At 46.6% G+C, this 12,558-nt stretch overlaps 2 protein-coding genes across 8 annotated transcripts in view; one reads left to right on the top strand and one right to left on the bottom strand.

The window, feature by feature from the left end:
- tfb1m (transcription factor B1, mitochondrial) overlaps positions 1 to 12,558 on the bottom strand; it is a 30,449-nt gene that overhangs the window by 2,946 nt on the left and 14,945 nt on the right. The gene's annotated exons all lie outside the window — the stretch shown is intronic.
- On the top strand, positions 1,679 to 10,654 carry LOC133413160 (claudin-20). Of its 5 annotated transcripts, none has more exons than XM_061697172.1 (3): positions 1,679 to 1,894; positions 5,521 to 5,658; positions 6,887 to 10,654. In XM_061697172.1, the coding sequence occupies exon 3, from the start codon at positions 7,037 to 7,039 to the stop codon at positions 7,760 to 7,762; it is 726 nt and encodes a 241-aa protein (XP_061553156.1). In that variant the 5' UTR covers positions 1,679 to 1,894; positions 5,521 to 5,658; positions 6,887 to 7,036; the 3' UTR covers positions 7,763 to 10,654. The 5 variants fall into 5 exon arrangements, with proteins under 5 accessions (XP_061553156.1, XP_061553153.1, XP_061553155.1 ...); XM_061697169.1 differs by having other exon boundaries at positions 5,999 to 10,654; XM_061697171.1 differs by having other exon boundaries at positions 5,521 to 6,329.

Raw genomic sequence — 12,558 nt, 5'->3', positions numbered from 1 at the left:
GGCAAATCTTGTTTTGTTGAACACAGAGCTGGTATCCTCGCAGGAAGTCAAAAGAGACACTAATGGGGAGATTAAAGTGAAAATAAACAACTGAAATATTGCAGTTGCACAAGTGTGCACACCCTTTTATGAATGGGACATGGCTGCGTTTAGTATTAACCAGTCAAATTCATGTTAACGGGGGGTCTGCACACACCTGCCACCATTTCAAGTGCCTCTGATTAACCTCGAATACATTTCAGAAGTTCTAGTAGGCTTTTCCTGACATGTCTTTCTCTCTAGCAAAAAGACATTTTGTTCTCTCTTTTCTTTTGGGCTAACACTGACTGATATTTGGAACTGTTCATAATTCCCTCCCCTTTGACTAAGTTCAGTTCCAGCTCAGGAATACAGCCTCAACGCACGATCCTGACGCCACCATGCTTCAATGTACCGATGGCGTTCTTTTGGCGATGAGCAGTGCTGGGTTTGCACTAAACATACCTTGTGGAATTGTGGACAAAAAGTTCAACCTTGGTTTCATCGCTCACTTTCCCCACATGTTGTCAGAGATTTTTGTTTATGGTTCAAGTCTTAATTCTGAACACCGTCACATCCCACGTTGTTTCAAATCATTTGGTTTTACTTTCCCACTCGAAAAGATATAAATATATATTTTTTAATGCAACTGAGTTATGGGCCACATTAATGGCAGAAAAAAAGGTTTTCAAGTGATTTATCTAGGTCTCTTTTTTGTAAAAAAAAAAAAAAAAAAAAAACCTGGCTTTTGAACAATGGTGTGCAGGCTTGTAGGCATCCACTGTCGGAGAGATTATCCCAACCCACTAAAACTAATCTATTAACTCACTGTCGATTATCTTCATAGTCTATGAAGGACATTTAGTCAAATGCCAATCAATGCATCTCTAAATTTAGCAACAACAAAAAAAGCCCGTGACAAGATTAGTTGACAGCCACAATTCCAAACGGTAGTTTGATGACTATTTGAACTTTAGGAGACAATTTTCGTCCAACTCGGAATTGTACGACTGCTCAAAGTTGACTTGACAGAATTTTGTCCAAAAGGGTGTTACTTGTGGAGCTCCCTGCGCATGTGGTCCTCACTGCTGTTCGAGCATGACAACTTGTGGAGGTGTTGCCTCTCGATCCTTCCCGTGTCAGCCCTAAGCTGACATGACACGCTGTTGAAGAAGTCGTGACAGACTCGGGTCGGCAGAGCTGCTTTAGGAGCGCTCTCTTTTACCAACAAGCACACACTCGCCGCTCTCCCTCTTTCCCCCTCTCTGTCCCTGATCGCTTGTTTTCCTCTAGAGGATCATCTTCCTTCATCTTCCCAACACCAGAATGGAATCACACGAAACCTCAGAAGACAATTCCATAATCCCACATCTGGGCATTTGGTGGCCCTTTGTAAACAGTATTTGACATGAATGTTATAGCTTAATGGGGATGGCGAGAGCACACAATCCGCACGCGCGCGCGTGTGTGTGTGTGTGTGTGTGTGTGTGTGTGTGAGACCAAATGGTCTGGCAAGGCCTCGCACAGAGGAGCTTAGCACTCGTCGGTCCACTGGGTGCGCTCTGGCTAAGCACACACACACATCACAGACATCAGTGGTATTAGTCATCATCATCATCATCATCATCATCATAATACATTTCATTCCCTTGAAGGGCTTTTCGGTTTTGGGTGCTTTTCAAAGATCCATTAGAGAAGAAATCCATCTATAACTTAGTGGTCCTGGATTGGAAGGAATTCGCAGAGAGCTGAGTTTACTCCTCCGCTCGTCACGCAAACGAGCACCTCGCGCACCCCTGAAGCTTGCGTTCTTGGATTTGGTGACTCATCCATTCGCAGCTGGCCTTTATGTTGCTGGAGAGATGCTAGGAATCAGGTGAGGAAAAGCAACGTGGTCCAAGGAATCGTGAGCGGTTCCCATTAAGATGTTTAGATTTCGAAGCAAACAATTGAGCTGTGCTGGTAAACCGCAGTCCTATCTCTTATGACATCGATAGATAGGCCTGCGTAGCCTCACTGCAGCATGGAGCGGAATAATAGGACGACAGCGGTGGAGCCGAATTGTCTGACAGCTCAGCAAAGCGACGCATGTGTGGAGTAAGCTCCAAAATGGTTTTCTTTAATGCGGCATCTTGTCTGCCACATCAAGTCAAATGCAGCAATCAACTTTGTTTGTCAACATCTCTTTCCTCCACGAACTTTCAGTTCAGAAAATGCATTTTCAATACGAAAGGATGAGCAGCAGATGTCGATAACGCTGACCCGGAGCACGGCTCGGAACAGCAGCGAGCTTTATCAGAATGAATTTTTCCACCTGTCATGCTCAAAGGAGGGATTTTGTCTTGAGCAGATACTGAATATCTGAATTGCAAAATGCTTCTGTCAGTGCTTCAGTGATGCAAGATCAGACCACCATCTGTTCAGGGGAAGCAATAAAAGCGCGTGCCTTTAATTCCACCCTCTGCTGGAATAATCGGGCCATTTATATTCTACCCTCCATGATTTAAGAGAAGAGCGCAGAGAAAAGTCGATATCAGGACTACACGCGCGGCGGCATTTCAGCCATCAGCTTGTCCGTGTCACTTTGCTATTATGATTTATGGCTGGCCTTGCTACACAGCTTCACTAGGTAGCTCTGTGTAATATATACTGCGCCCCGCCATTAATCCTCCCCTCATAACCTCAGCATGCAAGGAAACGCCACTGTAAATCACCTGCCGCCACCTGCCCTGACACGTATGGTGCTACGAACATGCTTACACTCCATTTTGCCTCAGTCAAAGAATATAGAAATTGCGTGAACGCAATTATTGTGTGGAGGCAAAAACAAAGTGACTCATCTAAATGAGTATGTTCTGTAGGAATCGATGCTAAAGCTCAAGGAAATTCTCAGTAGCCTTGACTCTTAGCATCGAGCTGATTTGGTCACAGGCACTACATCAGACATTCACACGAGTCTTTCAGTGTTGCTAAACACATATTCTTTGGGTTCACGTCCACATGAAAAGGGGTTTTCCACCCATCCATCCATTTTCTGTACCGCTTTATCCTCACAAGGGTCGCGGGCCGGGCTGGAGCCTATCCCAGCTATCTTCGGGCGAGAGGCGAGGTACACCCTGAACTGGTCGCCAGCCAATCGCAGGGTACATAGAAACAAACAAACAATCATTCGTGGACACATTCACACCTACGGGCAATTTAGAGTCTTCAATTAAGCTGCCGTGCATGTTTTGGGGATGTGGGAGGAAAGCGGAGTACCCGAGGAAACCCACGCAGGCACGGGAAGAACATGCAAACGCCACACAGACCAGGCCAGATTTCAACCCGGGTCCTCAGAACTGTGAGGCAGATGTGCTAACCAGTCGACCACCGTGCCGCCGATTGGTTTTACAGTACTTTGAAAATGTATAGAATTCTATTGTCAGAACAATAATAAAAAGGCAGAAAAGATGGGTTGAACATTGTGACTGGTAGAGCTGCAAAGATTTGTGTGTGCATTCTAATGCTCCGTTTACAATTAACAAGTTGGGTTGAGATAAAATGAACTGTTGCAATTGCTCTGATAGTGTTGTTCGATTGGTCAAGCATGAACGTTATCATTCGCGCGCTGGTGCACACCAAACTAGCTGACCAAGACCACCCTAAAAAAAATAAAAAAAAGAAAAGAAAAGAGAGAAAAGAGCAAGAACACCGTATGTGTGCATAAAAGCCTTTAGATTTTTGCTGGTGCATCACATGTTCTTAATGCAATATGGTGCATAGAAAGATTTGCTGGAAAAGCAACAACTGACACCCAAGGGCGACAGTAAAAACTCAGCCTGACAGCAAGGATTCCCACGGTAGAGTGATTGGAAAGGCCAAACATATGGAAGACGGTGGCCATCTGAATCTCATCGGTCTGTTTTTATCTGCAGCTGAAGGATTTTTCTAACGTACTTGAAAAGTCCAACATCCTCATAAACACACATACTTTTTCATTTCATGTTTGACCTTCCCAAAGTTCAGTGGGGACGTCGATTACTGCTTTGCGCTTTTGTTCTCTGGCTCCGCCTCCCATTCTCGCCTATATCACGATGACATTTCACTCAGCGGTGTGTGAGCGAGCTGTAATTTGTCACATCCGTCTAACGGAAACGGGATGGCAGAGGCCCAGGGGCGCAAGGCACCTTGGAACCTGCACCACCTTACATAACGAGTGGTATTAAGAAAAAGGAAGGGGGAGGAAAAGCTGGGAAGCTATTTACAGGAAGACAGGAGAGAATACGTGGGAGAACAGCTCGCCGAGATGTCGCAACCGAAAACGAAGACTTCGATTAATCACGAAGACACCTTGAGAAGACAACCCACACATAAGCACAAAAAGGCAGCAGTCGAAGTCGCCTAATATACAAGTCTGATGTTGCTTGAGGGCTTTGGCTTCCTGAGCAGGCACCCCAGCGTAGTTCCCGTGGAATGGCCCACAGGCGTGCAAGAGGACAACAGACCGAATCAGCTCCTTTGAGAACTGCTTTCCTCACACAAGTTCTCAAAATCTGTCCAAAGTTGTCCATCACAGGTAACTACTTTCCACGGACTATTCAAACCTCTCAGAGTCCTTCTTGCCAGTTAAGGAGTGCAACTTCAACTGGCAAAATGTCAGAGTCACATTTTTGGAGTGCCGTGCGACAAGGCTCCGCTCACATAACATAACGCCTTTGCTCCTTTGCTCTGAACGAACTGTCTTTCCAAGACGAGCGAGGCAACCAATTACACGAGGGGCCACATAAAGGAGGAAAATGCTAATTGAACGATAAAAGACCCTCATGCGGGTCATGCAATAGCGTGACTGGTCAGGCCGTGCTGCAGGAAGACTGGATGGAGAGCTTTGCTGTGAGGTGATAAAGAAAGAGGGGGACCATGCTTTTAAAAGCCTGTGAAATCTTCACACATCGCAGAGTCACACATCTGCACTACCCCACTGTATGTTCAATGCATTTTGCTCTCTCTCTCTTTGCACCTTCATCCGCCTTCCTTTTCTAACCTAGTTATTTATTTATCATATTCCCCATAGAGCAACACCAGTATCAGCACTTAGGCTCTCATCAGTTCCAAGGAGACAGGTCACGTACGTCTGCGCCTGCAGAAAAGCGGAAAGATTCTTTTTCCGGGAGCCGCGGTAGCGCAGAACTAACACAACATATTTGAGGCAATGCGATTTGCACCATCTAAGCATAATTCAGATTGAATATTTAGTCTCTTCAGGGGAACTGAAGAGAAGATTGGGCCATACAAAAAAAAAAAAAAAAATGTATAGATGAACAGATCAATTCTTAGCAACTGATCTGAAAGGAATAGTTGTCACTTGCAATGGTCAGCGCCTGCAGCTTGAGAGGAAGTTGGAGAACTGCTTTTGCTGATATGGCCATGAAGCACAATACCAACAAAACACATCTGCATGCCAAATGGCATCAGTCTATTGGTCATGTTTGCGTGGACCCTCAATTTGTCCTCTTTGTCATTTAGGAATCCCGAATGTTCTTGTCACACCCTCCCCTGTTGTATGCCTCGACTGAAAAGAAGAGAAAAGCAGAGACGCACCGGGAAGCAGCTGGGAGGTTAAGTCGCCCACTAACTGATCCCTGATGAAGACGATTCCCTAAAGTAGGTTTGTTTCGATCTGCGTTGGAGTTTCCGTGCGCCACAATGAAAATAAGCACGAGTTCTTTTATTTAAATGCACGCCATTTGGGCTTCAATACAGGTGTAGAATCATTTTATAGTTCAGGTATAGCAAACAAGGTGAAGCTGTATGTTGCATTAATTGTAATATTCCAGCTCAATAAATATTTGAATAACTTATAAGGGAGTGATTAGATTTCGGAAAATGTTAAACTTGCAAACTAAGTTAGTAGATCTTGCGCATGTGCGCGTTTGATTGAGAGTTGTTGACAAGCTGCACGGACACACACACGCGCCCACACACGCATATTTCACACTGACAGACGCACAGACACCGGGAAGGAGAGAGAGGAGAGGGGGCGGGTTCGTGGGGTGGTGGGGGTGATCGAGAATAGAGAGAGCGCCAGAGCACCGCGGCTCCCCCCCCCCCCCCCCGCCCAGCAGGCTCCGGTCCAGCCTGTGTGGTCCGTCAGGCTGGGGTGTGCTCTCCTCCGCTGTTGCTAAGGAGATGGACGTCTCGAACGGAGCTGCGGCCCGGGCTGAATTGTCCACGTCGTCCCCTCCTCGACAGCCTGTCGTCATTCAGCGTGCAGCGCGTGTGTATGTGTTTACCGGAATAATCGCGAACAACGTGACGCGTCAGCGGCAGCCAGGGTAAGACGCGTTCGTTTCATTGGGATGTAAAAGAAAAGAAAGCGATCACTTCCCCTTTTGGGACACAAGACAATTAACCTAATTTGACTAAAAAAAGACTTAATGCTGGAATCAGGAGACTGAGAAAGTTAGCAGTGACTTGTGTATTTATGGTTATATTACTTCTGCGAACGGAATGCTTTTTTGCTTTTAGAAACTGACTGCCGGTAAAAAGTACTAAAAGCTAAGTGCTATTAAAGACATTTAATGAGTATTAAGGTAAGGGCACTGCAGCTTTCAATCTACATAGCCACTGAGCATTGCAAATAGCACAATGTCATGTCTCCCTCTCCGGTATCAGCACTGTGTAAGGCACAAGAGAGGAGAGGACATAGAAAATGCACACATGCACAATACATCCCTTTGGCTTACCTAGGGTCAGGCACAGTCAGCTCTTATTGCTCGTCCTTTGTTTCCAGCCAGTAAAGTGCGTCTGTGCGAGCTGAATGAGGGGAGAGAGGAGGCAGTGCCAAGGCAGCCACTCTGTCCCTTCTGTCATTTGTGTCTCCCTCCTCCAGACCAGCGGAGCTGCAGCCGAGGAGCTGAAGAAGCAAGGGTTTGACTGGCAGCCGCTTGGCATCCAAGGCAGGGGAGAGGCACGGCCGCGGCGAGTGCCGGTCAGCGAATGTTACCTGGCGAGGACGTCGACGTAGGCTTGCGAACGGAGCATGGCGTCCACAGGCATGCAGATATTTGGATTTGTGCTGGCGCTGTTGGGCATCATGGGTGCCATGGTGGCCACTCTGCTGCCCAACTGGAAGGTGAGCGCCGACGTGGGCTCCAACATCATCACGGCCATCTCCCAGATGCAGGGACTGTGGATGGACTGCACATGGTACAGCACGGGAATGTTCAGCTGCACACTGAAATATTCCGTGCTTTCACTCCCCGCGTACCTGCAGACTGCGCGCACCACCATGGTGTTGTGCTGCGTACTGGCAGCCATGGGCCTCTGCCTGGCATCCCTGGGACTGAAGTGCACACGCTGGGGAGGGGGCCGGCGTTCCAAGCGGCATGCGGCCATCGCCAGCGGCGGGTGTTTCGTCGCAGCTGGATTTCTGTGTCTGGTGCCTGCTTCCTGGTTTACCAACGAGGTCATCACCAACTTCTTGGACTCCACTGTGCCCGAGAGCAATAAGTTCGAGCCCGGGGGTGCCGTGTACGTGGCCTTCGTTTCCGCCGGGTTCCTCCTAATGGGGGGCTCCATCTTCTGCATGTCCTGCTCGGGGAAGAGGCACGGCCCCCAGGACCTGGTCCTGCTCCCCCCGCCTGACAAATTGCTACTGCAGCAACAGCAGCAACAGCTGCTCCAACAACAGGAGCTCCAGCACCAGTATTGTTCTCTCTCCCCGCTAGACAATAAGACTGGCTACAGCCTGCAGGACTATGTGTAGGAAGGCAGTGTTGTGTATCCGCAAGCTTACAGGCGAGGGGGAGGAGTGGACGATCACATCTTATGCTTTAAGAGAAGGCTGTGCTCCACACAGGTGGGAAAATATGAGAGGGAGAATAACTATCTCCTGCTTTCGTGTCTTGCGCCTGTCTTTCTTCTGTTTTTGCAAGCACAAGCATTGGGGGTAATCCCTGAGCTGCACCTTGGAACAAACAGATTGAAGTCGTCAGGAGCACAGATGAGGTGCTGCACAATTGAAGGGAGCCGCTAACCAAAAGCAAGACATCCTTCATCAGTAAATCACCGAGAGGGTTCCTTGGGGAGTGGATTAAGCAAATAGGAAGGATTTTTTTGTCGCCTCGCCCCCAAAAAAAAAAGCAATCAGTTAGCTGCTATTTACAATCTTTTGGAGCTCTCTCAATTGACAACAAACGCAGTAGGTGGACGTCCTTTCATAAATGGCCATATTTTTGTTTGCTGTTCCAGTGACTTTGATGTCTTGCCGCTAAGCATGCTCTGTGTGGCGCCTGTCTTGTGTTTTAATACAGCGGGATGTTCGGTCGAAGTCTGAGACATAGTCACACAATATGCCTGTGCCTGAAAAAGCTGTAGAGATATTAGCGCGTGCTAAGTGTTCAAAGAGGTGGAGACGTGGGCTGCTGGGCAGGATTTGAGCAAATGCAGACAAACAGATGCCCGCTCTCCTCCTCTCGGCAGGTGGAAATGTGAGCGAGATGGAGAGAAACGAACACCAAAGAGAGATTGAATGCATGAGCGGACCATGTGGGAGTGGGGTCGTTATCATATTGCCCTCCTGAAAACACCCCGGCGCTAAACTGCCAATTCTGGCCAATGTAACCATTGCTGGGGACACACACACACACACACCAGCGCCTCATTAGACATGCACTCCCCCACTCCTTCACATACTTGTGTGTGTGTCCTTACAGACACAGTAAAGACACACACACATGCTGGTTTTTGCATCTGTTTTCACCCCTACCATCCTCCTCCATGCTACCATGGAAACCAAATTATTGTCTGAGGGCTGGTGCTTGTCAGCCAAGTGATTTGTTTGTGGTAGGACATCTTTTTTTTTCGCTGCGTCCCATTGTTCCATAAGCTTCGATCAGAGCCTCTGTGTACACAACTTAGTCTAATCCCCTTTATTAGCCAGTGAGAAGAGGCAGCATCCATGTTTAATTGTTTAGCCATTTTTTTTTTTTTTTTTTGCTCAGACACATTTCGTGGTAAGAGTGGTATAGAGGCAAACGTGAAGCCTCTCAAGTCTTGTTCGACTGGCTCACTATGTGGCGGGCAGCTAAAAAAGGTTTGAGTCATTCTCCATATGTGACTTGTTTTCCAAGCTTGTCAGCATTGAGACTGCACCTGTACAAGGTCTCAATGTCTTAAATAGGAGCCACTTGACTGCTATCACCATTGCCCCCCCCCCCCCGCAACACACATGCACATACACACACTTTCTCTGTCCTGCTTCCGTCACTCGTCACATGGATGTGATAGCAGAACTCTGATACGTTAAAAGCATGACCCATACAAAAGCACACACATACATATGCTCACCGACTCAAATGTCAGGGGCACTGTTGCGCCTTCACACATCCATGTCCCACTGTGCGTGTACTGTTTTCTAAAGCAGGAGTGGAGAAACATTGGAATTATAATTGAGACGGGCTTTGGCAGTGATGCATAGGACCGCACAGATCCCTCCTTCTCTCTCATAAACACACAGCTTTCTGTGGAGCGAGCAGATGGCTAAGCCACGCTCGCCACCTGCAGGTCGATGCCGGCGCACCGCGAGGCGTCACCGTGGGCATCATCTCCAGTCCCGGCAGCCCTCCGGGACCAGGTTTCTACGCCATCTTGCCCCAGCATCTCCAACAGAACTGGCCCGCTGACAATAACTCAGTGTCCAGGCACCAGAACCAATGCAATAAACAAAAGCGCTAAGAATGTGTCATGTCATCAACTAATACTGACGTTTTTGCGTTTCAAGAATGTGCCAAATACTGTAGTCTCATGATGACATTTTATTACTATCCGGAATCGTTTATCTTTATTTTTCTAATGTGTTGTTTGTATGTGAATTGTACATTAGCGAATGCTTTATGGATTTATTCTCCCAGACTAAGTTTCAAGTCAACTAGATGCTTGTGTGCAGTCCAGGGCGGCTTTCGAGGGTTATTTCAAATCCTCTTTATTCCTGATTTCCCAAAGCACAGAGAGATTCACTAAGCATGAGTGTAGGGAGGACATGAGTGTGGTATTTTCTAAATACATATTTTCATTCAGGAGTATTCAAGGGTCTGTGGCAGCTGTACAGCTGTACACATGTATCAACGTGTTTGTTTATGCTGAGGGACTTAGAATTTCCTTAGATTGTTCCAATAGAAGATACAATACCATGATCATACCATATCTTCTTTATAAGAAGAGTACTCCAATGCACCTTTTTTGTGTTACTATTTTGAGAGTAGTTTGCTTCAAATGGTTGAGCATTTCAAGCTCCCTGCACCAGTACAAACACAACACAAGTGGCACTCTGGAAGAAAAAAAGGCAATGACGTCTGACCGCTCCAGCAGGGAGTTACGAGCTAGAGGTTCCTCTTTTTTGTGTGTCTGTGCAGCTTGATATCAGCACGCAATTTCATTAGCTTAGAAATGGCCCGAGTGCAAAGTGGTCCTAAGAATTTAAAGAGTTACAAATGTGCATAGAAACTGTACCAATATATTGATTTATCTTTTTTGATAAACCGCAGCTTATTTTTGTGGACGCTTTAGCACTTCTTACTTTGCCAGAGCATATTTGTGATGATGAGCAGCTCACAAGTTCCGAAACAGTTGTCTCAATGTGCTTGTGCAAGTAATTCTATTTTCTACTAATAAAACTATTTTATGAAAGCGTCATGCCTTCTGGGTATATGTTACATGTGTGGCTAACGAGCATGAAGACGGCAGTCACCCGTCCTGCCAAATGTACAGATTGTGGGACGGTACAGACTGTGCCGAGCGCAGCCGGCCGGCCAGGCTGCTCTTACACAGCACAGCACCCTGGGGAGCAGCGACATTGGTTTGACTGTATGCATCCATAATACATCGCCATGTGCAAATGGATTTTGAAAAAGGAATTCTACTCAGAATGTCGCACCCAAGCGTTTCCGCACTGAGATGACAGCATGAATAATAACCTTCCATGGAGTTATAGGGAAGTAGAGAGAGATTCATTTTGCATTTTTAAAGCCCTTTATTAGTGTTTTATAAATGTGTTTTTTACGACAAAATATATTTTAAACCATAATTAGATGGGAGGAAGAAAATATGCTTGGGTCAAGTTCAACTACATTTGGATTTTCATCCATCCGTGATCTGTATCGCTTGTCCTTATCAGGGTCACGGATGAGCTGGAGCCTATCCCAGCTGACGTCTGGCAAGAGGCCATGTACACACTGGACTGGTCGCCAGTCAATCACAGGGCAAACAGTCAGTTTCTGCAATCAGCAGCATTCCATATACAATGTCATTAAAACATAAGTCAACAGAAGCAACAACTCACTAACAATTCCAATTAAGTGGTGCCCCTACAACTTAAGATGACTGTTACTGTCGTGTCCTGCTATTTTAGTAGACAGGTTAAATTCTGACTCATAAAGAACAAAATATGACGTTGGAATGCTATCATTTACCTAATGGGGAAGCGGGAGGTAAGCCATGTACTTAAGTATTTATGGTATAGAAATCAGAAACAATGCAGAGATGTGAAATGAATACGAAAACATGCAACCTTGCACATGCAAGTAGCACGTATGAATGCTGAGAGTGAATATGTTGTTTCACTGAAATCGGTCTCTGTTCCACTTCACACGGAGCATTGATCATACAGAAATTCAGGGTTGGCGCTTTAATACAACTGGTCGGAGTGTGACCAGCATCAAACTGAGAGGACATTCCTGAAACAAACGTGGAATATTCACGCTTGTCTCACATTCTTCCACTCCTCGTGGTTATGCAAAAAGAGTGCAACTCAAATAGCTGCTCCTCTCATGGGGAAAACACTAATAAGAGCTGCTCCTCGGTGTATTTAACCTACATTCTCCATCAAAGACTCCCACCTTGAGTTGCCACAATGACATATCCAAACATGAACTTAGACGAGGGGGTGGTGAGCGCTCGACACTTCCAAGCAGGGGTTAATCTTACATGGGCCCTTTCTTTTGAACATAACCCCCACATCACATTTGCACATATCTTTATTTGCCTTCTTGATCTACAAAGAACCTTTGCGATAATATGGAGAAACGGAAAGAGTAGGGGATAATGGGGCACAGACGGCACACTCCACCATTCATGCTGGCTGGGTTGAGACATCCGCGTGTCCATTTCCTGTCAGCGCAATGGCCGAAATGCAGTAGAAAGCTACAGTAAATGGCCTTTGTGTGTCACTGAGCTTAATGTGCCGCTCACTGTTTTGGACAGCCGTTATGCTTGTGAATGATCATACTCGAGATATAATGTTCTTACCGATGCTGAGAGAGAGGGGCGTGGAGGTGGGGGAGAATGAGAATGACCTTCCTTTGTTTGGAGCTACTCGTGGTCCCAGCGCACATGCAAAGCTGGGGAACCATGGCAGTGACCTTGGCAGCACGATAAACTGCTGAGGAAGGCAGTAAAAGCCATGGGGATGACAAAGGGACTACGTGTAAGAAAACAATACACCGTGACATTTCAAAAGGAGGCCCTTTAATACTTTCAGGTACTGTACCATTGCAGTTGGTCGAC

This window comes from Phycodurus eques, chromosome 14, assembly GCF_024500275.1.
Source record: "Phycodurus eques isolate BA_2022a chromosome 14, UOR_Pequ_1.1, whole genome shotgun sequence".
In the NCBI taxonomy this organism is placed as follows: domain Eukaryota; kingdom Metazoa; phylum Chordata; class Actinopteri; order Syngnathiformes; family Syngnathidae; genus Phycodurus; species Phycodurus eques.
The sequence above is the reverse complement of the archived record's forward strand: the minus strand, read 5'-3'. Positions and strand labels throughout refer to the sequence as shown.

Coding starts and splice junctions, on each gene's coding strand:
- LOC133413160 (XM_061697172.1), top strand. CDS start 7,037: ATGGCGTCCACAGGCATGCAGATATTTGGATTTGTGCTGGCGCTGTTG.